Here is a 25,441-nt window from a genome sequence, read left to right as displayed (position 1 = left end):
CGACATCCGTTAAAGGTACCCAAGAGAGGGGAGGCGACTTAGACAAGATTGACAGATTGTCTAACCAATTGTCACAGCTGATTGAGCTGCTTACACCTCCAAGCCAGTTCTCGTCGACATCATCACCGGGCATACCAGGAAACCAGGAAATGTTTGGCAGAAAAGAAAACGGAGCGAAAAGATTACCAACGGCATCTATTTCCAGCAAAATTACTGAATTTAACACAGATTTGAGAGCAGGAGCCGCCTGCTAGGATATACCATGCATTTTTAGGACAAATTCGAATGGCACCAGTGTAAATGCATCTACGTTAAACGACGAAGGAAATGGTACTAATGGACTGATACAGAATGGACAGAGGTACAAAGCTGATTTTAACAGTATTGTACAATTAAAATACAGTTTTAAAGAGAAAAAAGCACCCTTAGTTTCAGAGGGTGACAGCCATTTAACATATGATTATAATGTAAAAATGTTAGACGAAATGTTATTCAAATATAAAAACACTGAATTAGAGAATGCATACCTAAAGAAATGTCTGAGGCTTAGAATTGTACCAAAAGGTTTAAGAGTGTGCAAATACCCCAACAAAGTGAAGGAGGGGAGTGAGTTTCACAAGGAATTGATTGATATTTTTGATAATTGTGGTTTTGAGATATTGAAAGCTATAATAACAGGAAATGAAAGGGAAACAGAATGTTTATATACTAGAATTGAAAGTATTAACCAGAAAATAACTGAGGACCTGTTATTTTCAATTGAGGCAAGTAAAAGAAAGTATTATGAGGCATTAAATAGAATAGAAAACAGTATGAAGAACATCTATGAAAGGAAAACTAGAAAATTAGATAGAGATGTGAAGGAATACAAGGACAAAGTTAGTTATCCTAAGCCTAGAGAATTTAATCTTGGGAACAATTATGTGTACGAGAATGATTGGAGACAGAATGAACCTCCAAGAAGTGCGATACCAGAAGCAGGGGAAGGAATAGGTAATATCAATGATCTCTCCGAATACCCCCCTTTAAGAAGATCAGAGAGATTAAGAAACAATTACCAAAAAAAACTACAAGTATGGGGGGTATGGGGGAGGGAGGGGCAACAACAACAAAGGCTTCCAACAGTGGAAAGATTAGACCCTTCTAGTCCTGAAATAGTCCCCGCAGAGGACTATTTGATGGAAGGCCATGTAAATAGGTATAAAGACTACACAATATACAATACAATTATAGTAATAAGGAGTTAAACGAAGTTTATTTTTCTCTATTATCAAAAGGATTTAAATTTGTACCTAATAGGAAAGCGGACATTAGTAAAGTTTTAATAGATTTGAAGTTATTTTTAAGAAAGAAAAATTTTGAGCTTTTATTTCATGGACAGAAGAATAACTGCTCGAATATTGGTGTTTTAACTAGGAGAAGCACATATAATCCACCCTTGCATCCACAACTAAAAAATTTTGAAGTTTTAATGGAAAAAAAATTAAGATATGAATTATTTAAAAATAACATTATTCATAACCTTACGAAGGAACAGAATACCCTACTAAGAGAGTTAAGAGATGATACGTCATTAAGAGTTATGAAACTAGATAAAGGGAGCGGATCTGTAATTATGGACCATATAACATATGAAGCTAAAATGATGGATACTCTGGAAAATTTAGATAGATATGCTAGAGCTTCTATTAATGAAATCAATATTGGAAATAGAAAAATATATCTAGTTTTGAATGATTTATTGTTGGAAGGCTCAATAGATTTACCAACTTACAAGTATCTACATGTAGAAAAGCCAAAAGTGCCTACCATTTTTGGTGTGCCAAAAGTACACATAAATGTTGAAAATCGCCCAATGAGACCCATAGTGGCCTCTGAAGGCTCAGTAACTGCACCCTTGGCTAAGTGGCTGGATTTCAAATTAAAGGGGCTTAGCTCTGGAAGGGCAAGGAGTGGTTAAGGATTCTTGGGACTTATCTAACATCTGAAGTCTATGATGAGAATATTATTTTTATTACTATTGATATTGTTGATCTACTTTCATCAATACCAAATGAAGAGGGCATGAAATGGTTTGAAGAAGCATTGTTAAAATATAGTAGTAATGATTTTTATCTTATCTTAACTTTAATGGAATTAGTTTTAAGTAATAATTACATACATTATGAAGGGGAGTTTTTCAAGCAAACTCAGGGTAGCTATGGGTGCAAGATGTGCCCCACTTATGTTAACATTATTTTGTCCACTTGGGAAGAAAGATACATTATTAATTCAAATACAACCATTGTTGGAAGTTTTATAAGTGGAGTTTTCTGAGTTTTTTGAATATATCTCAGAGTCCACTGATTTTTGGATTTACATATAAAATTGATATGAATTATCTAGTACTCAACCAGAAGAAAGGTATTGTACATAAGGGGAAGAGAGAGTGACTTTGAAGATGAGTGTATAGGCAGGATGACAAAATGAGGAGAAAGCAATTTTGTAATGGACTTTAATGGGTATATATGTACAAAGGAGATTATCTTTATTTGATCCAGAGTAGATATTATGCGAAAAATGGACTAAATGCATTAACAATGCCCTTCATTTAAGTTCTGGAAAATTTGGCCCTTAGTTTGTTTGAATGGTACATAACACAAAATACCTGTTGAAATACAGAATTTTCAGTCATATTCTTAAATGTTTTTAAAAGTATTTTATATTGTTATTAAAATGAATGTAGTATGGATGAATTTTTTAACAGTTAATGGTTATTTAATGTATTTTATGAAGCATTTTTAAAGTTTAATGAATTAAAACATTTACTTGAACTATTAATTAATTAGATAATTGATTGTGAGGGTATATATTATTGTGTATTTACTAGGTATGCATTCAGTTTTCTTCATCTGAGGAAGTCACTTGAAATTAAAACGCAGGATATATTTCTGTACAGCGTTAATGTGTTCGAAGGAATAGGAGTCTCAGTGGAATAAAGTGTATTACGTATTACCAAACATTCGAGCTTTCTTTTTCAATTGCTCCTTTGTATTTGTGTTGGCTGCTTATTCTTCTTGTTATAGGCTCCCTACATCTGGTTGCATCTCCTACTTTGTGTTAAGATGTTTTGCTAAACATTTTCTCCCTAGATGCTCAACAGAAACCTTTCTAAACTCATCCACAGTGCCCAAATACTCATTTTTTCCATTTAGCACTCTGCAGTTACTATTCTTGTTCCATGAGATTCTTCTTGTTCTGTAAAACATAACTTTTTTTTCAAACCCTCCAAATAGTTTCTACAACTTCTCTTCCATCTCTCTCTTTCTCTCAGTCATGTTTTTAAACTCCATTTTAATTTTCTCCCACACACCAGCTATTCCTTCTCTACGGGATTTATATATTCCTAATAACTCCCGAGTTAGGAATGCTACTCATTCCTTGGATTTCTTTCTTATGGGTAAGTAGGAAAGCGCCTGTATGTCAACATTACAGCTTTAATTTTTATTGGTGCATGACCATAAATAATTACTGGCCAAGTTTCAAAACTTTCAATTAAATGGACAAGCTACTATGAAGTATAATTTTTATCCAGTATACCCTGGTTATTTATCTTGGGAAATATGTAAATTCTGTCTGAGTTATCACTGCTGAAATCACATACTCCATATCAAACAGTCTCATATACTTTTTCAGAAATATTCCCTGCTTTTTTTATATTTTCCCTTCTAGGTCATTCGGAGACATTCTCACTATTGCAAATCAGTTTTCTCCCCTCCCCCCAAAAATAATATTCACTGCTGAAAACTTATTTATCCCAAAATTCTCCCAAGCTACATAATAGCAATTTTAGGTAGAATACAAAGCGAGTGCCAGTATAATCCTACTTCCCACCATTAACCTTAAACTACCTCAAATATATCACTATTTTCTTTTTTCCTCTTCTACTACCAATGGAACCTTTATAAGCCGCGGTGGTACAGCAGTAGCGTTGTTGCCTCACAGCAAGAGGTTCTCCTGTTCGATTCTTGGCTGGAGTGTCTTCTGTGTGGAGTCTGCATGTCCTCCCAGTGGTCGAGTGGCCTCCGAAAGACATGCGTGAATGGGCATGCCTTCACTGAAGGTTGGGCGTCGGGCTGGCAACTCTGCACCATAAAAAAAATCGACTGCCAATCATTAGCAGACCGGAGTTCCGCTGTGGCAACCCCTAACCAGGAAAAGCCGAAAAGACAAACAAGACAGACTACCACTGGAACCTTTCTTGTAATTATTATTCCCCTTTTTCTTCATCCCTGATATTCAGCTGAATATCCACCACAAAATCCTTTATTTTTGTCAAATTCACATGCTCAATTTTATCTATATGGGTCTCCTGTAACACAGTCTTTCTTAATGTACTGGTAAAGCAGTTTACACCCTATGTTAATATTGAGAAAGCAACCATTCTGATAAAAATCCATTACTCCAACATACTACAACCATTCTTTTGAATATATCCATTTTGAAACTTACATGTGCATACCAATGTTTAGCAGGTTGATCCTGTATACAATTGCTTTTTCTCAGCTCTTGTTAAACTTCTGTCACATTTTCCCCAATCTGCTCGCTTTAATAAAAGTGCAAAAGAAACAAAAAGCTGAACGTACTTTTCAACCCCATCACCTTTGCGCTCACAGCCAGCACAATAAATACATCAATAAATAAAACTATATGTGGTTTCCAAAATGGAAGTTTACCCCCACCCACCCACCCACAGGTGTCATTGCCCAAGTCGATGGCTGTACCTACAGCTATCACCTATTCTAAAGTTACAGTTAAACATGTTAAAGCACATTGATATAGCCTGTGTTACCACTTACTCACATTCATGGCTGTTCTTATCTCTATTCCACCCCCAGATGAGAAACAACTTCCATGCTTTCAGTAAATATTAACTTTTAGCCCTAAGATAAAGTGGAATAGTTACCCTTGAATAAACTAAACTGTGCAGTACAAGGACTGATGGTGACAGTATCTGTACAATTGCTCATACCTGTAGGGTCCTTGCCTCCAACCAAAAGTAGACGTTGATGGAAAAACAGCTACCTTGCAAATTTAACAAATAAATACAATTTTCATGCTTTTCTTACTTCCCTTGTTTTTCAAGCAAATTTGCTATAAAAATTTTGTCTGGAGCTTAAACTAAGGACATTAGACATCCACCTCTGGAAAGACAGGAGAAATCATTTTCTTTTAATTCTACACATCATATTTAACACACTGTAGAGCATAGGATTACTGTTTCTTTCCGGCCTTACTTAACTCATTACAAATATAAAGCCTAGATACAATACAACCAAGAAAAAGTACCTTTTTACTTCAGTAGATATAGCATGTATAATGGTCACTGGTAAAGATCCCCCATCTCACATTTAAAATACCTCTGACTGAATACTACGCAGAAATGGTTTATAAGATAACATACATATTAAAACAAAAAACAAGAAACTATGAACCCAACGAACAAGGACGAAAGTGCTGCGAAGGTCCAAAATTTTAATCACAGGCAACAAATAAAATAGTTAAAAATGTTAAAAAGGTGTCCAGTATCAACAATCCAAGTACAATGCTAAGGGTTTTTCGTTAGGCAAACAATCTCCTAACTTCAGACAATAACTCCCTGGATACAACATATTTAAATACTTAATCAAATAACTAATTAACACACTTTAACTTAATGTCATAGTTAAAGGCATATTACTCACACTAAGTAAGCTTACTGGCGTTATGTAAGGAAGGTGCAAGTCTTATACAAGTTTTAAATAACATCAGTATAAATTTAATAAATAGCAAAATATATAAATCCCACCCAATTAAATATCAGTTGTAGACAGGAGGATTATTGTAAAATTATTAGATTTGTTGGCAATAATTAATGTAAAGCCAACAATAGCTATTACAAATGTTACCTCATAAGGCTCTTAAGTTTTAAAATACATAGTATGGAGCACATTTCATTAAGCCCCGGTGTATGGCATGCATTAAGTCTTAATTGCTGGTCATTTTTACACTACACTAGAAAGCTCAATTTACAGTTGATTCAGGGGAATGAGAGCTACAATGGGGATTCAAATCTGCGCATTTCTAGCACTTTTAACCCCCCTTTACACCCGTCCATTTTGTTATATGAAGAAATGTGCAAAATGGACTTTAGGGCTTTCATAAACCATACACATTGGACAGGAGCAACAGCCAATTTAAACAAGGATGAATGTAAGGCTTTGAGTACTTTAGGCTATTACCAGTTCACCTAATGAAACCAGACAAAGGAGAATGACTGGTTATTATGCACCACATGGATTATAAAGAAAGAACAGTGAGAATACTAGAAAGTGTGCTTATATTCAAGTGAGCCTGAACGAACTGAACAGAGCATATAACCACATCAGAATGTTTTTGAACAATCTGTTCATTGACTCACTAATTGACGTGAACATGTACAACTATTTGTCAGTGCCATCACCTAGGCTAATATAAACACGATGCACCAAGGTGACACAGAATAACGTTTAATAAAATAAAAAACAGATGAACAAAGGTGAGCGCTTTCGCAACCATGTTTGCTTCATCAGACAAAACTAAAATGCATTTCAGTGCTTAAATAGGTACAAAAGTAGCCAATTATCACATCAATTATAGTTAATTAATGATGTCATGCTTTAAATACCTTAAATAGGCAACTACAAAGCATACACCTCTGTTGCAAAAAAACACATAAGAAATGCAATAAAACATAGATTATATATATATTTATATATATATATATTTTATATATATATATATATATATATATATATATATATTATATGTAAAAATAAACACACACATATATATATATATATATATATATATATATATACACACACACACAAAGTATGTATGCATCCATCTAAAATGTACACATAAATCTTTGGCATGGACTATACCAACAATTAGTGTTTGAGGCATCTGGCTTTTAAGAATGGAATCAAAGAGGTAGTGCCATTAAGACCTGGATATCTTTCAGCATTCAGCTTTAGTATCCATTTCTGTTCATGACTGTCTCCACCCCTAAGACTTCTGTAGATATGTTGCAGAACAAAAAATTTAAAAGAATGAGAAGGATCTGTACACGTAACATGATTGGCAAGTACATTAGATTGCTTATTATTTCTGATGTCACGGATATGCTCTAAAATTCTGTCTTTGAACAACCTATTGGTTTTGCCTACATAAAAAGCAGGACATTGCTGGCAAAAACAGAAATAAACAACATTGGTGGTCTTACAATCTGAATATTGATTAGAACATAGCTTAAAATGCCTTGTTGGGTGAATATATGTGCTTTTGCTATAAATATAAGGGTAAAAGCACTACAGGATCTACAAGGAAATGTGCCCAGATGGGTAGAGATGCATGTAGTATCACGTGGTTCTCTGTTGCAGAGATGCTGCTTAAGAGACCTGTTGTTCCTAAAACTAAAACAAGGAATGTCACCAATTGTGTCATTAAGGCTAGGGACATTTTGTAACAAATGCCAGTATCTCTTAACATCTATGTACTGATTAATATTACAAATTGAAATACAACTCTAAAATCATTACTAGCAGGAGTATGATTGCATGTGTTAACAGCACTATTATTAGAATACATATAAGGTCTACATCTAGTATGTCTCAGTTGCCAGGCATTAGAAATAGTCTGGTCAATATCAGCACCTTGATTACCCCTTTCCAAAACATCAGATTTTAAATTATTGAGTGCAGTCACTGCATCCTCATCTTTATCATGTAGTCTTATTGTCCTAAAAACTTCTCCTTTAAGTACATTCCTGGGTATGTGTCTAGGGTGCATGCTGGATTTATGCAAGAGTGTGTTTTTTTTCTAGTCGGTTTAAAATAGATGTTACTACTTAGATGATTCAAATGAGACCTGGTGATATGAACATCAAGAAAATTGATGTCAGATGAAGAGATCTGATGAGAAAATCTCAAAAAAATCAGTTGCAGTATGTAAATATTGTAAAAACTGTGCAAAATCCGTGCCACAGCCCTTCCACAACATAAAGACATTGGGTCTACAAAACGTACATACCAAAGTACTTGTCCTAGATAGGGATTCTTATCAGAGAGAATATTTACCTCTTCCCAACAAACCAAGGCTAGGTTGGTGTAACTGTTGGCACATGGGGTCCCCATGGCCACGCCAACCTTCTGCAGAAAAAACTGATCTTGGAACATGACAGTATTATTTTCTAAGATGATTTCTCGTAAGCTGCAAATCAACTGAATCTTATTATTAGTAAAGCATTTGTTAACTGTCAAAAACTCTAACACCCCAAAAGAATTAGGGATGCTGGTAAATAATGATTCTATGTCCATAGTAACCAGGACAAAGTCCATGTCTTCAGCAATACTATCCATTCTATTGTGTAACCTTTCCAGAAACATCTTAGTATCCCTTAATATGGTATGGCAGTTCTCTAAAAGGCCATGTAGGTTGCCTTCAACAAATATAGAGATGTGTTCAGTGCACCAGCCAGCCCCTGAGACTATAGGCCGCATTGGTGGTGTAAATAGGTCCTTGTGGACCTTAGGTAAACCGTAAATACTTGGAACAATAGGCTTAGTAATATTAAAATATTTAAAGAGTGATTCATCAATTAAACCAGTAATTAGTAAATCAAAAAGCAAAAAAGAAACTATCAATAATGGCATTAACAGCAGGTTTAGAAATACATTGATATGTATGAGTATTTAATAAAAGTTTTTCCATTTGTTGGACATATAGCTCTATCTAACAAAACTATACCACCACCTTTATCAGCTTAATAACCAAGGAATGTAGATTTTTAGCTCTTGCAGGGCTCTATGCTCTTCTATAGTTAAATTACAAAAAGAGTGATTATTACTAGATGAAACATTTATTTCTCTAAAGGTAGTTTCACAGGTATCAATAAATCTTTGAACCCCTATTGGGGTAGCTGGAACAAATGTACTAGATTGTTTGTAGGTAGAGTTCATATTATCTACACTTGTTGGAAACAAACATTTCAAAGACAGGCTTCTGCCTAATAACCTTAAGTCTTTTAACATCTTTGTTATATCAGCCTTCCTCGCAGGTATAAATGATAGCCCCTTATTTAATAAGTTAAGTTGTTCAGTATTTAATTCAAAAGAAGAAATGTTTATAACCAGACCTGGAGTTACATGAGTCTCCTTTTGGACGATTGAACTGTTCCTTCCATCTAGTTGATCCTGGATATCTGCCCATTGTGCGGAAGGCTCTTTGTGCGAGTTCTGAAGGGTAATGCTGCCTTCAGCATGAAATCGCCCTTCTTGGATTTGTCTAAAAAAACACTCACATCATTCTTAGCTTCCTGCAAGCAGGAGTCCACAGTTGTAGAGATATTTGAAGCATGCAGTGCTACTGGTGGTGCCGATGGATGTGTAATTCTCATATTGTGTCCCGATTTCTCCCCAGTACTAACAGGAGCCTTGAGATCATTGGATATAGAAACTGTGGCCTCATTAGCACCATCGCTGCATTCAGCGTTCAAAGATACCTTCATTATGGCAGCCTGGTCGGTAGAAGGGCCGGAAGTAAAACCGGAAGTGGCAGCTCGAACCGCGCGATCATTTAAAGTGGTATTTGCATTACGAACACCATTGGAAACAAAATTCCCTTGAATAGTTTTATTCACAGTTTCTTTGGGCCATGAGAAAACATTGTTCTTGGCAAAGTCAAACTTATCTCTATTCAGTTTGGATAATTTAGTTTGAAGCTTTTTTTCATATGCAATTATATTATCTTGCAATTGGCTCATCTTATTAAGGGTAATATCTGGTGAAAAACTCTCAGTAATTTTAGACTCTAGAGCAATAAGTTGCGATTTAAGCTCTAGTTCAATAGGTGAGAAAAATTCCAACAGAAGTTCCATATATTTAGAGCTAAACTGCAAATTAAGCTCTTGCCATTTACGGAGTAAAACAGGATAAGTTTCTCCATATGTAGGCATATTTAGTATTCTAAGGCCACGAGGAATGATCTTTGCTTCCAGTGAAGCTTGTAAACGCAGGCGCTGCCATTGTAACCTCTTGTATTTATACATTAAATTCAACAGGTTTTTGTAATGCTCAAGAAATTCTGGTAGGCGTTGAGTAGTTGAAAAGTCCATATTCAAAAGCGGATTAACTGGAATATCCAGGATTCTTAAACAATGGTGTTTGTCCATTCATGGACAGCTCAGTAGAGGAATCCTCCATATACGCGTGTGCCCCTTAGCCGAGTAAAAGCCAAGCAAAAACTGAAGAAAACCAGCTGCGGGTAATACCAAAGTGCAAAAAAATAAATAATATAAACACGATGCACCAAGGTGACACACAATAACGTTTAATAAAATAAAAAACAGATGAACAAAGGTGAGCGCTTTCGCAACCGTGGTTGCTTCATTAGACAAAACTAAAATGCATTTCAGTGCTTAAATAGGTACAAAAGTAGCCAATTATCACATTAATTATAGTTAATTAATGATGTAATGCTTTAAATACTTTAAATAGGCAACTGCAAAGCATATACCTCTGTTGTAGAAAAACACATAAGAAATGCAATAAAACATAGACAAAATATAATATATATATATATATATATATATATATATATATATATATACACACACAAAAAATATATGTAAATACACACAAAGTATGTATGCATCCATCTAAAATGTACACATAAATCCTTGGCATGGACTATATCAACAATTAGTGTTTGAGGCATCTGGCTTTTAAGAATGGAATCAAAGAGGTAGTGCCATTAAGACCTGGATATCTTTCAGCATTCAGCTTTAGTATCCATTTCTGTTCATGACTGTCTCCACCCCTAAGACTTCTGTAGATATGTTGCAGAACAAAAAATTTAAAAGAATGAGAAGGATCTGTACACATAACATGATTGGCAAGTGCATTAGATTGCTTATTATTTCTGATGTCACGGATATGCTCTAAAATTCCGTCTTTGAACAACTTGTTGGTTTTGCCTACATAAAAAGCAGGACATTGCTGGCAAAAACAGAAATAAACAACGTTGGTGGTCTTACAATCTGAATATTGATTAGAACATAACTTAAAATGCCTTGTTGGGTGTATATATGTGCTTTTGCTATAAATAGAAGGGCAAGCACTACAGGATCTACAAGGAAATGTGCCCAGACGGGTAGAGATACATGTAGTATTACGTGGTTCTCTGTTGCAGAGATGCTGCTTAAGTGACCTGTTGTTCCTAAAACTAAAACAAGGAATGTCACCAATTGTGTCATTAAGGCTAGGGACATCTTGTAACAAATGCCAGTATCTCTTAACATCTGTGTACTGATTAATATTACTGGCAAATTAAAATACAACTCTAAAATCATTACTAGCAGGAGTATGATTGCATGTGTTAACATCACCTAGGCTCCCTGTCCTATTTGGAATACCTAAAATCCATAAGAATCAAGGAGACCCCCCCATGCGACCCTTGTAAATGCTAGACAATCACCTACCCTTGCGCCAAGGTGACAGATGAGATTTTGAAGAAATATGTGGCTTTAGAATCTCAAATATGCAGACACTCTTGGGCGTTTTTAGCTAGTGTAAATACATTGGATTATAATGACGAGTTTTGCTTTTTGACAGTGGATGTGTGTGATTTATATATGGTGATCCCACAAGATCTAGGGTCTGAATGGGTAATTGACCATATGAGATCAAAGGGTGCAGGACATACAGAATTGAGACTGGTAGAGGAACTTTTAGGTATTATAATGCTGTGGTGGTACTGCGGTAGTGTTGTTACCTCACAGCAAGAGGTTCTCCCGTTCGATTCTCGACTTGAATTGGGAGTGCTTCTGTGTGGAGTCTGCATGTCCTCCCTGCGGTTGGGTAGTGTTCGAAAGACATGCGTGCGTAAATGGCCGTGCCTTTGTTGAAGGTTGGGCATCGAGCTGGTACCTCGGCGTTTCATAAAAATCTACTGCCAATCATTAGCGGACCGGAGTTCCGCTGTGGCAACCCCTTACCGGGAAAAAGCCGAAAGACAAATAACAACTGTCTAATATTATATAATGTTCGAAAAAGAATATTTTAGACAGCAGATATGGGTAATTAGAAGTTATGTACTCACCATAACGTTCCATCTGAGTAGGTGGATTCATTTGTCTGCAACCTGTGGGTTATGGATCCGATATCGGATCCGAACCGGCATGGTTTTACCAGCTATGGATCCGAGCTCCTAGCTCCTCCCCTTACCCATAATGCCCTGCTCTCCCTACATGACCTCAGATCAAGTTTGCCCTGAATCAAAATACCCTGAAAAGGGTAACATATAATATGAAGGAAACTGACAAGGCCAGGGGGATAGGAGGGCGGGATGGTTGCAGACAAATGAATCCACCTACCCAGATGGAACGTTAAGGTGAGTACATAACTTCTAAATCTAAAGTAGGAGATTCATTTGTCTGCAACCTGTGGGACAGAGTCCCCAGCTACCTGAATCTTGGGCGGCCGTCATGGAAGCATATTCCGGAGCACCGCGGAGCCAAAGGATGCTCTACCTCTAGATGTGATATCCAGCTTGTAATGAGAAATAAAGGTATGGGATGAAGCCCAAGTGGCTGCTGAACAAATGTCATCCAGAGGAATCCTAGCCTTAAAGGCTGCTGAGGTAGAAACTGACCGAGTTGAATGGGCACGGACTCCCTCCGGTGCGGGCCTTCCAGAGGCTTGATAAGCTAGGAGAATACACTGTGAAATCCAGTGAGACAAGGATACTTTGGAAATTGGCTTACCCAGATTGAATTTGGCAAAGGAAATGAACAACTGGTTGGATTGCCTATGACCAGCTGTCCTATTAAGATAAACATCCAAGGAATGCAGCTTGTATTCACCCTTGTTTTGATATTTAGGAAAGAAAACAGGGAGGTTAATGGACTGATTAATATTTGTTTCTTATGCCACCTTAGGAAGAAAGGAGGGATCGGTCCTGAGGTATACGCGGTCCGGATGGAAGATCAAGTAAGGAGGCTTTGAAGATAAGGCTTGAAGTTCCGAAACTCTTTTGGCCGAAGTAATGGCCACTAAGAAAGCAGTCTTCAGGGATAAGAACTTAAGATCTACTGTGGCCGCAGGTTCGAATGGGGGAGAGGTCAAGGCCTGAAGAACCAAGGACAGATCCCAAGGAGGAACCGCTTGCTTAACAGGGGGCCTAAGGAGAAAGGTGCCTTTAAGGAAGACTTTACACAATTTGGCAGACATAAGTGGTCCAGAGTCATGACCAACATGATAGTGAGAAATGGCCGCAAGCTGCACTTTGACCGTGGAACTACTGGCACCATCATTAAAAAGAGTGGTGAGGAAGTCTAGCACCAGAGGAAGGGGAACCGTGAAGGGATCTAGACCTTGCCGCTCCGCCCAAATGGAAAACCGTTTCCATTTACTGCGGTAAACTTTCCTGGTAGATGGCTTATGAGCCGCTACCAAGATGGCCTTAACGGGAGACGAGATACCGGGAGTCCTAATTAGGAGTGGAACTGGAGCAGCCAAGCCGTTAGCTTCAGGTTGGCAAGATTCGGAGTTGGTAGGTTCGATGGATGCGAAATCAGATCCGGAATGGGATCTAGAATCCAAGGTGGATTCACCGAGTGAGACCTTAGGAAAGGGAACCAGATCTGTCGAGGCCAGAATGGGGCAATGAGGATCATTCTGCACCCCAACCGAGAGGCTTTCTGAAGAACTTGGAGCATCAGGGGCAAAGGGGGTAAGCATAAAGAAGACCGGGAGGCCAAGCATGCACCAGAGCGTCTCTCGGGAATCCCTGGAGGAGGGATTAGAGCGAAAAACTGTCGCACTTGGTGTTTAAGGGAGACGCAAAAGATCGCAACAAGGAGTTCCCCACCGTGCGAAGATACGTTTCGCTACTTGAGCATTGAGAGACCACTCGTACGGGGAGAGAATGGTGCGACTGAGTTTGTCCGCCAGGATGTTGGACCAACCCGGAATATGCGTTGCGATGAGAAAGCGGTTGGTGGAGATCGCCCATTCCCACACTCTCATGGCTTCTCGACATAAGGGATAAGACCTGGTTCCCTCCTGTTTGTTGATGTACCAGACCACCGACATGTTGTCTGACTGAATCGCAATTGTTCCCAGGGGAAGAAAGGCCTGAAGTGCTCACAACGCCAAGAGCACTGCTCTCATCTCTAGAACATTGATATGCAGGGAGGTCTCTGAGTCGTTCCACGTGCCTTGGACTGTCCTGCCTGCAATATGCCCCCCCCCCACCCGAGGCGGGAGGCATCCGGGGTCACCGTGGCAAGAGAGGGAGAAGTACAAAAAGGGCGGCCTCTGTGGAGATCCTGTGAGTGGAGCCACCATAAGAGGGACCGCTTGCAAGCCTTGCTGATCGCAATGGGATGATGCAGAGGAAGAGCAAGGTAAGGCCACTGAACCTGAAGTGTCCACTGAAGGACCCGCATGTTGAATCTGGCAAGAGGAAGAAGAGATATTGCTGCCGCCATGGACCCTAGAGCCCTCAGGACCAATTCCGCCGGAACAGAGCTGGAGTGTAGGATGGCCCGCACCTGCAGTCGCAAACTCTGAACTCTGTCGGTTGTGAGGAAGGCTCTTAACTCCCTGGTGTCTAACCTGGCGCCTATAAAATCTATCAACTGAGTAGGGGCCAGGTTGGATTTTGCTACATTTATCGTGATGCCCAATCGGGGAGCTAGATGAAGAAAGGAGTCTCGCGCCAATGATAGTAGATGCCTTGTTGGGGCAGTAAGGAGCCAGTCGTCCAGGTATGGGAAGACCTGCACCCCCTGAAACCTCAGGTGGGCCGCAACCACTGCTAATACTTTGGTCTCACCACAGCCCCCAGGGTGTTCACCAAAGGGAAGGACCCTGAACTGGTAGTGACTGGCTCCCAGCCGGAAGCGAAGAAACCTCCTGGAACGTCTGTCCATTAGTATGTGGTAGTACGCATCCTTGAGGTCTATAGAGCACATCCAATGGTTCCTTCCCAAAAGGGGAAGGATAGATTGTAGGGTGACCATCCGGAACTTCTCTTTTGGAACTGCCAGGTTTAACAGGGACAGGTCTAAAATTGGTCTTAGGTCCCCCGTCTTCTTTGGCACTAAAAAGAACCTGGAGTAGAACCCTGATCCGATCTGGTCTGGGGGGATGGGCTGGATGGCTCTTTTCCCCAGCAGATGGCCAATTTCTGCCGAAGCGGCCTCCCGCTGACCGGGTGGAACGTCGGGGAGGGATTTTAATTTTTGAAGGTGACGAAAGGGAATCTTGTATCCTCTGGATATAATGCGGAGGACCCAGCGGTCTGATGTTATGGACTCCCATGCCGCTAGGTGCTCCAAAAAATGTCCCCCGACTGCCTCCAGAGTGGAGCAGTCAGGCAACCCTTCAGGGCTGCTGCGCGGGCCATTCAGAGAAAAGTTCTCTGGACCCAAAGTTCCTGGGAGCCCCTCTGCCTCTGGGGCGGCGTCCTCCCTGTCCTCCTCTGCCACGGAAGGACTGGTTGTCCGGAGCGGGTTGGGATTGCTGCGACTTCCGGAACCACATCTTCTTCTGGCCCTTTTGGTTCCTAGAGTAGGGCCTCTGGGGCACAGAGAAGCAGATTCCGACGGCAGACGGCGTCTTCCCATCCTTTTCGCTCTGGGTCAAGGTGTCGCGAACCATCTTGCCAAAAAGGGCAGAACCATCGAAGGGGGCATTCGCGAAGGACGCCTTGAAGGGCTCCATGAAATCGCAATGGCGGAGCCAGGCCTGGCGTCTTGCGACTAGGCCTACTCCTGCAGCTCTAGCGGCTCCCTCAGTAGCATGGGACAGCAACCGCATAGAGGTATTCGTCACGGATCGAAGAGTGGCCATACGGGTAGAGTGCAAGAGTTTGTCCTCTTCCGACATGGACTCAGGGGGGAATGCAGCGTATTCTTTAATAAGATCGCGCTGCATCCTGATCACATGTGCCAAGTAATTGAGCGCCCTCACTGAGAAGGTCGCAGAACTAAACATTCGCTTCCCCAAGCCGTCCATCATCCGAGACTCCTTGCTCTGAGGGTGGACTGAGGGACTCTCCTGAGCGAGTTCCCTCTTGGTGGCTGCTGCCATCAACATGGCATCTACCGGGGGCCCCTTACTCCAGTGGGCACGGTCTGCAGGGGGGCTAAGGATTTGGTCTGGCCTTTTGGGGATTGGCTCCACGGTGTCCAGTTCCTTCCACGCCCTGGTGGTAATGAGGTCCACCAGGGGGTCGGCAGGAGGGGACACCCAAGAGGTAGACGGGCCCGCTTCGAATGCCTCCAAGAACACGGACTCGTCCAAGGAAGACTTTGGGGCAGACCACCCCCCCCTTATGCGAAGCATTTCCATGATGTCTCCAAAGGAGACATCCTCGGGGGGTGATCTTGGGGAGCCTTCCCCTTCCTCCAAATCCGTGTCTTCAGTTAAAGACTCGGGGGAGTCTATGTGCTTCCTTTTACACGTATGCTTGCGAGGGGCTTCCTCGGGGGGGGGCTTGTCCGAGGAGCCCTCGCAAGCAGTGTCTTGTTCCAAAGGAACAGCTTGGGGCACTGAAGCGGGCTGTCCTAGTGGCCAGATGGTGGAAGCCTGACCCAGTGCAGATGGAGCGCGGGACGGAGCCGAAGCAAGTGCCGGGGGCCCGGAAGCCCTCAACAGAGCCCTCTCCACTACATCAAAAGCCGAGGGGGAGCCAGCCTCGACCAAAGGATCCGAAAGTCAGCTCCCCCTCGGATCCGAAGAGTGGATCGGAGCCGGCCCCAGAGACACTCGGATCCGAACGGCCAGTGCGCTCAGACACAGACGGCGCCAAAGGCACACTGAGTCCCCCGGATCCGAAGGTTGGATCCGAAACACTCGAGGGCAAGGTCGGATCCAAAGTACCTAGTACTATCGGCGCCGACCCACCCCCGGCTCCAAAGCTGCCCTGCTCCGAACGCTCCGAACCCAGGTAGCAGGTCGGAGAAGGAGCTATAGGCTTGACAAATGGGGTCGAGCTCCCCCCAAGACGGGGGGGAGGCAGGAGCACTCCCATCTGCATCTGGGCCTGGATGAACCTTCTCATCATCCGGTCCAGATCGGCATCAGAAAGAGTATAAGTGGATCTCGAAGAGGCTACCGAGGTAGGCCTTGAGTGCCTCCTCGATAGCCTCGACAGAGATCGGGTCTCCTCCTCCTCAGGCCCCGGTGAAAAGCAGACCGGAGCAGAGGGAGGGGAGAGCCAGTAGCCAAGGAGGCCGGAGGAGAAGCCCACTTAGCTGGCGGGGCCGAAACGGAGGTCTCGGCCCGCCGCTTGTGGTGCTTCTCTCTCCGGTCCTTTTTTCTTGCCTCTCTCTCCTCCAAGCCAGTAGCAGGAGGTTGAGTCCCAGGTGGAGGAGGGAGAGCAGGAGAGGCGGGAACCAAAGCCACGGTTCCCACCACAGGAGCGGGAGCCGAAGCAGAGTCCGGAGGCAGAAGTCCCGCCAGGACCAGCTTCGACCTCCGCTCCTTCAATGCCCTGGGATTGAACCCTGCACAAATGGAACATCCAGAAGTGAGGTGTTCAACCCCAAGGCATCGAACGCACCGAGTGTGGCCATCAGCAGGGGATAGCTTATGGCCACACTCTGAGCATTTGGAGAAAATTGCCTTAGGGGCCTCTGACATGGTAAAGTCTTTTTTTTTTTTTTTGACAAAAGAGAAACTGGTACTAAAAGTACACACACAGAAGGCCCCACACAATACACTCACACAGAACTACGACCAGCGAGGGGAGGGTAAACTAAAGTTCTTAAAATTAAGAATTTTAAGCTAAAACTAACAAATTATGAAAGGGAACCTAACACAATCACTCAAAAAACTTAACTATTGAATAAAACGCTTTCTTTAACTAGAAATATCACTTAGCTGAAGAGCTCAGAATCCAAGGACCTGGTTACCAGCGCGGCAAACTAGATCTGAGGCCATGTAGGGAGAGCAGGGCATTATGGGTGAGGGGAGGAGCTCGGATCCATAGCTGGTAAAACCATGCCGGTTCAGATCCGATATCGGATCCATAACCCACAGGTTGCAGACAAATGAATCTCCTAATTCAGATCTATTGGATCCCCCTGTGGAGCTAGCTTCGCTAATTTAGTTATGGCTAAATGGGAAAAGGAAACCATTTTTGAAAAGATTGAACTTAATGAGAGTATTTATTTTTATACTCATTTCTTGGACGACATCTTCATGATCATTAAAGGGGGGCCTGATTTAGCTACCAGAATATTAGAACACTTTCATAGTTCTACTACTTTTCTTAAGTTTACCAGTAATTTCCACACAGACACTGAGTTTTTTGGATGTCGAATTAACAAAAGACAAATTTAGGAAAAAATATTTTGCACGTTTTTTCCGGAAGAGCACTTACTCAAACTCACTTTTACACTACACTAGCTTCCATCCCACGTACCAGAAGAAGAGCATTGTTAAGGGCCAATTAGTACAAGCGGCCAGGATGACAATGGAAGATCACCACTTCTTTGATGAATGTGAACTGCTAAAGTCTATTTTCCTCAAAAGAGGGTACCCCAATGACTTGATTACAGGTCTCATATGGGAGGTTAGTGGAAAACGTGCTTCTGGTTACTTTAAACCTATTCTATCTCAGATGACTAGACTCAACAGGACTGAAACTACCACCACAATAGAGGTTGAAACAGGGGGTCCCAAAGCCACAAATGGTCCTAGGCCACAAACTGAGCAATACTCGAGTCTTGTGACTACATTCTCACTAGACTTTGTGGCTTTGAAAACAATACTGGGAAAGAATTGTCAGTTGTTGACTTCTGATAAAGACATACAAAGTAAACTAGGGGATAAACCTCTTGTTACCTGGAGGAAAGGAAAGAACCTACAAAACTCACTGAGAGCAGTATTAGAACTAGTAGAGGTTTTCCAAGGACATTTAAGTGTGAAGCACTTAACCAATATAGACATGTGACCACTGGGTCAAAATTTACTATCAGGGGACACGACTATTTCCTGAAAAATAAGTTTAACTGTAACTCTAAGGCCATAGTCTACCTTGCCCAGTGCCAGTGTTGCCCCGGGTTTTATGTAGGTAAGACTGACCGCAAATTCAAGGAGAGAATTTATGAACATGTTTACTACATTACTAGAAGGAAAACAGAGAGCCCCTTGGCCAGACATTGCATTGAACATCCAAATTATACTTTTAAGTTTAGGGTCATAGACTCCATAGATACAGATCTTAGGGGAGGGGGGGGGGCACCTACCCTTAGACTTGAGAAATTAGAACTTCTCTGGCAATTAAGACTTAATGCATGCCATACACCGGGGCTTAATGAAATGTGCTCCATACTATGTGTTTTAAAACTTAAGAGCCTTATGAGGTAACATCTGTAATAGCTATTGTTGGCTTTACATTAATTATTGCCAACAAATCTAATAATTTTACAATAATCCTCCTGTCTACAACTGATATTTAATTGGGTGGGATTTATATATTTTTCTATTTATTAAATTTATACTGATGTTATTTAAAACTTGTATAAGAATTACACCTTCCCTACATAACGCCAGTAAACTTACTTAGTGTGAGTAATATGCCTTTAACTATGACATTAAGTTAAAGTGTGTTAATTAGTTATTTGATTAAGTATTTAAATATGTTGTATCCAGGGAGTTATTGTCTGAAGTTAGGAGATTGTTTGCCTAACGAAAAACCCTTAGCATTGTACTTGGATTGTTGATACTGGACACCTTTTTAACATTTTTAACTATTTTATTTGTTGCCTGTGATTAAAATTTTGGATTTACAATAATCCTCCTGATACACTTGCACTTTAGGAGTCTTGTATGTTTTTTATTCTACTTTTCTTAAAGTGTAGAGAGTTGTTTTTATGTAAACAACTGATAATATTTAATTGGGTGGGATTTATATATTTTGCTATTATTCATTAAATTTATACTGATGTTATTTAAAACTTATATAAGAATTACACCTTTCCTAGCAGAACACCAACAAGCTTGCTTAGTGTGAGTAATATGCGTTTAACTATGACATTAAGTTAAAGTGTGCTAATTAGCTATTTGATTAGGTATTTAAATATTTTATTGTATCCAGGGAGTCATTGTCTGATGAAGTTAGGAGATTGTTTGCCTAAAGAAAAGCACTTAACACTGTACTTGGATTGTTGATACTAGACTTAACATTTTTAACTATTTTATTTGTTGCCTGTGATTAAAACTTTGGACCTTTGCAACACATTCGACCTTGTTCGTTAGGGTTATAACACAATTTCCATCAGTATATTTTGATACAAAATAAGAACAAAAACTGTTTTACTTAGTTACTTCTTCAGTCCTTTCAGTGACCTTTGAAACTTTAATGACAGAGCAGGGATGCTTCACACATCTTTCAGTCATATCTTGCTTTACCACAGTTCAAACATTTTGCATACCTAAACAATTTTCTATTGAACTGATAAATTTACAGTTCTCTCCATTCACTAATTTCATACTGCTGTAGGTTTTCCCGATCAGCTAAATCTCCCAGTACTGGCCTATGGTTCAAGTCCAAGGTACTCTTAATTCTTTTAATCATCTCTTCTTTCCTATCACTCAATCACTTTCCTTTAAAAGAATGAAAGATGGTTTCACTGGCAAAGGTTCTACATGTGCTTTATGATGGTCAGAAAAAGCAAAGTCCCCCTCAAATAGCAGGCTAACTCTTGAGAACAAAATACTGCTTTTACAGTGAAATGAATAGCCATTCTCATACAAGCAACAAAACAGTAAATATTTATATTTTACAGTTTTTTATACATTCTTCTGAGGTAAAGTGAAAACTACAATTATATTTCAAAAACTAATATATTTGCAAGTGTGGCACTTCACTTTTTTTTTGCAATCTGATTTTTTATTAGCATTTTTTTAAAGACACAAGTACATAGCAAATATAAGTCACACAATGCAAACGGGTTCAGAACAAAAAAGTGAAAAATCTTCATACATTCTGCTTAGGAACAAGTATAGTCAGTTCTGATATAGTAAAAAGAAAAAATAAATTTATATTCTTTAAACAAGTGAGTAGGATATTAGATAAAGTACAGTTTTGTACCTACCATAAATGTAGATGTCCGATAGGTATGCATCTGCAGTCATAACATATGGGTTGTCCTGCCTCAGGCAGCCCTTCGGTCGGCCAGATTCCAAAGTCTGGGTCTGGCCTCGGCTGATGTCGCACTTTCCCCGACGTCATAGCTTCTGGGGTATAAAGGCATCAGCCGATGCCATTTTCCTCAGTGTTTCTTGCCCCAGATGCCAGGTGCCCTCTAGGAAGGCTAAATTTGGATAAAATGTTGAAAATTCCAAACAGTAGCAAACAATATATAAATATATACATATATACATACAAACAAATACACCATAATAGATTCCCCCAGCTAGCTGAAGATGGGGTAAGCACCCTAGGAGTACCACAGAGGGGAAGGAGGGTGGGTAATCCTGACTGCAGATGCATACCTATCGGACATCTACATTTATGGTAGGTACAAAACTGTACTATGTCCTTCAAGGATGCATCTGCAGTCATAACATATGGGTAGAATACCATAGCCAAACTGGGGGAGGAGGTACTAAGATAAGGATGGTGTAGTTAAGATCCCCTGTAAAACTGCAGTTGCAAAACCTGCTCGGGATCTGGAGTATAAAGGTAGATTGTAATGCTTGGCAAATGTATGCACGGAGCTCCAAGTAGCAGCTTCTAAAATATCCTTGGTAGCCACACCTCGTAGGAAAGCTGTAGTGGTGGCTGTGGCTCTTGTGGAGTGAGGCCTGATATTTTCAGGAGCTGTCTTTCCATGAAAAGAGTAGCAAAAACAAATGCAATTTCCTATCCATTTTGAAATTGTCTGTTTGGAAATTGCTTTTCCTTGCACTCCAGTTGCATATGCTACAAAAAGTTGGTCAGTTTTTCTGCTGGTTTTAGTTCTGTCCAGATAGTAGCGTAGTTGTCTGTGTACATCCAAGGTGTGCAATAGTTTTCCCCCCCTGTTCTGTGGGTTAGGGAAGAACGTAGGCAAATGGATAGCTTGGTTCAAGGATACCCTGGATACCACCTTTGGCATGAAAGTAGGATTGGATCTCAGAGACACTCTATCCTGGTGAAAAATAAGGAAAGGCTGCACTGCCATTAATGCCTGTAACTCAGATACTCTTCTTGCTGAAGTGATTGCCAGAAGGAAAGCAGTTTTCCAAGATAAGAACTGTAAGTCTGCTGATGCTGCTGGTTCAAAAGGGGGTAATGTTAATTTTTCCAGCACAAAATTGAGATCCCATGTAGACAGAGGGGGTCTCCTTGGAGGTTTTACATTTTTGATCCCTCTTAAAAATTGTCTGAGAGGGTGAGAGAAGATAGGTGGATCCATGTTGTACTCTGCTGAAATTGCTGAAGCATGAATCTTAATGGAAGAATAGGACAGGCCATTGTGGAACAGTTCTGCTAAATATTCTAGGATGTGTGCTAGGTTTGCCAGTGTGATATTTGTACCCTTTGATGCGCTCCAAATGAGGAATCTCTTCCATTTAGCTGAGTATGTCTTCCTTGTGGAGGGTCTGCGAGCCTCCAGGATAATGTCCTTGACCCTCTGAGATAAAACAGTTTTGTTTTGTTTTAAGCAATTTTCCAGGCAGTTAGCTGCAGTGTTTTCAAGTTTGGATGCAGGGTCTTGAAGTTGTTCTGCGTTAGAAGAAGAGGCCATAGGGGTAGAGGCCATGAGTTCGCCGAGACATGCTTCTCAGTAGCGGTACCAGTGCTGCCTTGGCCAGTCTGGAGCTATTAGTATCACCTTTGGCTGTTCCTCCCTGATCTTCAGTAGAACTTTGTACATCAATGGGAGAGGTGGAAAAGCATACACTGTTAGGGCATTCCAGCTGAAAGAGAGAGTCCACCCTCCAGGCTTGTGGGTGGTATACTCTTGAGCAGAATTTCTTCAGTTGGTGGTTGAGTGGGGAGGCGAACAGGTCTATCTCTGGCATTCCCCATTTGCTTGTTATGATTTTGAAGATGTCTGGATGCAGCATCCATTCATGAGCATCCGTGGTAGTTCTGCTTAGGCTGTCTGCTAGTGAATTCTCTTTTCCTGGTACGAATTTGGCCTGCAGCTGGATGTTGAGATTCAGGCCTAGGTTCCACAGATCCATTGCCATACTGCATAGAGGGTAGGAATGCGTGCCTCCCTGTTTGTTTATGTACCACATGACTGTGGTGTTGTCTGTCCTTATCAGCAGATGTCCTTGCTGGATGAATGATTTGAATGTCTCGATTGCATGTTTCACTGCCAGCATCTCCTTTAGGTTTATGTGCAAGTTCAGCTGGTCCTGAGGCCATAGGCCTTGGATACACTTGTCCTCCATGTGTGCTCCCCATCCTAGGTCTGAGGCGTCCGTGGTGATGGTCTGCCTTGGTTGTGGTTTGTTGAAAGGCAACCCTCTGTTGGACTGGCAGGCCTGAGCCCACCACAGGAATTCCTTTTTCAGGCATGGAATGATTGGGATCATGGTTTCTAGACTGTGCCTGTGTTGAGACCATACATTCCTTAGGTACCATTGTAATTTCCTCATATGTAGCCTGGCATGCGGGATCAAGATTATGCAGGATGCCATGTAACCCAGGGCCTGCAGGACTTTCCTTGCAGTGAGCTGAGTTTGTCTTGTCAAAGCCATGAAGTAGACTGGGAGTTGCTTTTGTTTTTCTTCTGTGAGAAAAGCCATCTGAGTCATTGTGTCCAGATCCGCACCCAAAAATGTTATCCTTTGGGATGGCACTAGTCTTGACTTCTGGATGTTGACTGTGTATCCCAAAGGCCTGTAACAGGTGCATGACATAGGCCAAATCCTTTATTAGTTTTGTTTTGTTGTCCGCTTGCATTAGGCAGTCGTCCAGGTATGGATAGATTTGAATTCCCTGAAGCCTGCAATGTGCAATTACTGATGCCAGGCATTTCGTGAATACTCTGGGCGCAGTAGATAAGCCAAAGGGCAATGCTGAGAATTGATAATGCTCTGATCCTGCAAGAAATCTGAGGTGTCTTCTGCAATCTGGTCGTATAGGGACGTGCAGGTATGCCTCCTTGAGATCTAGAGTCACCAGCCAAGACTCCTTGCCCAACATGGGAAGAAGTTGCTGTAGGGTCAGCATCTTGAATTCTGGCACAATGAGATATGTGTTTAGTGCGGACAAGTCGAGAATAGGCCTCCATTGGTTTTCTTTTCTTGGTACAAGGAATAGTCTGGAATAAAATCCTTGGCCTTGTTCCATAGATGGTACCCTTTCTATAGCTTTCATCTGAAGTAAATTGTGGATTTGTCTTAAAGCCTCTGGCTTCTGGTTTGGTGGAAGGTTTGGCATTCTGCTCCTTCTTGGAAAAGTGTGGAAGTGAAACCTGTATCCTTTGTCCATGGTTTGCAATGTCCATTTGTCTTTTGTAATGCAATACCAGTTTTTCGAGAATAAAGACAGCTTTCCGCCCAAGGGTGCTTCCAGTTGTTCCCTGGTAGGCGGAATCAGAGTCAAGTCATTGTGTCTGTCCTGTGGAAGTGGTTGTAGTTGTAGCTGTGGCACTACTCCTCTGGTTGGCAGGCTGCCACTGACGACCCCTGTAGGCACCCTTTGATTGACCTCTGCCTCTTGGGCATCTATTCCTGCCCCTCTGTGCTCTGGAGGTGTCTGGAAAGGACCAATTCTTTGAAGGCCAGTTTCTGCTGAACCTCGGAGGTTGTACCTGCAGAAAATCCTTTACTGTTTGCACAGATTTTGCTTTTTCTTCCACTTTCTTTACAATCTCCTGTGCAGGGAAGCCAAATAAACTTTGTTTCTCCATTGGAGCATCTAGGAGTTTAGCCTTGACATGGTCTGGCAAGGGTTGCTCTTTTAGCCAGGCATGTCTTCGAATTACTGCCCCAGTCATAGCTGATCTAAATGAAGCCTCCAGTGCATCATAGTCACATTTTAAGAAATGATTACTGACCTGCTGAGAGTTGTGTACCAAATCCTGAAGGGACTTTCGGTCTAAAGGTTCAGTAGAAGAAAGCTTTTTATTCAGCTGATCTAACAAATATTCCTGGTACTGTATCATGTGGAATTGACAGTTTAATGCCCTGGCAGAAAGAGTAGCAGATGTATAAACCTTTTTTCCCCATCTCTCTAATGCTCTTGACTCTCTTTCAGAGGGTAGGGGGTTTTTGGCAGTGGCAGCTGCAACACCTTTTGGGCCCTGAGATATAGTTTCTGGGTCTGCAGCATGGGCTTTATACAAATGGAAGTGAGAATCCGGGACCCTGTAATATCCGTCAGGTTTGGCAGGGGCCGGGGGAATAGTCAGGGGTAGAAC

The 25,441-nt window shown here is 41.2% G+C and overlaps 1 protein-coding gene across 1 annotated transcript in view; it reads right to left on the bottom strand.

The window, feature by feature from the left end:
* The window catches only part of MOSPD2 (motile sperm domain containing 2), a 980,078-nt gene that overhangs the window by 624,728 nt on the left and 329,909 nt on the right, over window positions 1–25,441 (bottom strand). Inside the window, exon 6 of the mRNA XM_044071848.1 lies at window positions 24,034–24,062. Coding sequence (XP_043927783.1) covers window positions 24,034–24,062 — 29 coding nt within the window. The remainder of the gene's footprint in view (window positions 1–24,033; window positions 24,063–25,441) is intronic.

The sequence above is a fragment of the Protopterus annectens genome, chromosome 5.part0 (assembly GCF_019279795.1).
Source record: "Protopterus annectens isolate FY-2018-M chromosome 5.part0, PAN1.0, whole genome shotgun sequence".
NCBI classification, from domain to species: domain Eukaryota; kingdom Metazoa; phylum Chordata; order Ceratodontiformes; family Protopteridae; genus Protopterus; species Protopterus annectens.
The sequence above is the reverse complement of the archived record's forward strand: the minus strand, read 5'-3'. Positions and strand labels throughout refer to the sequence as shown.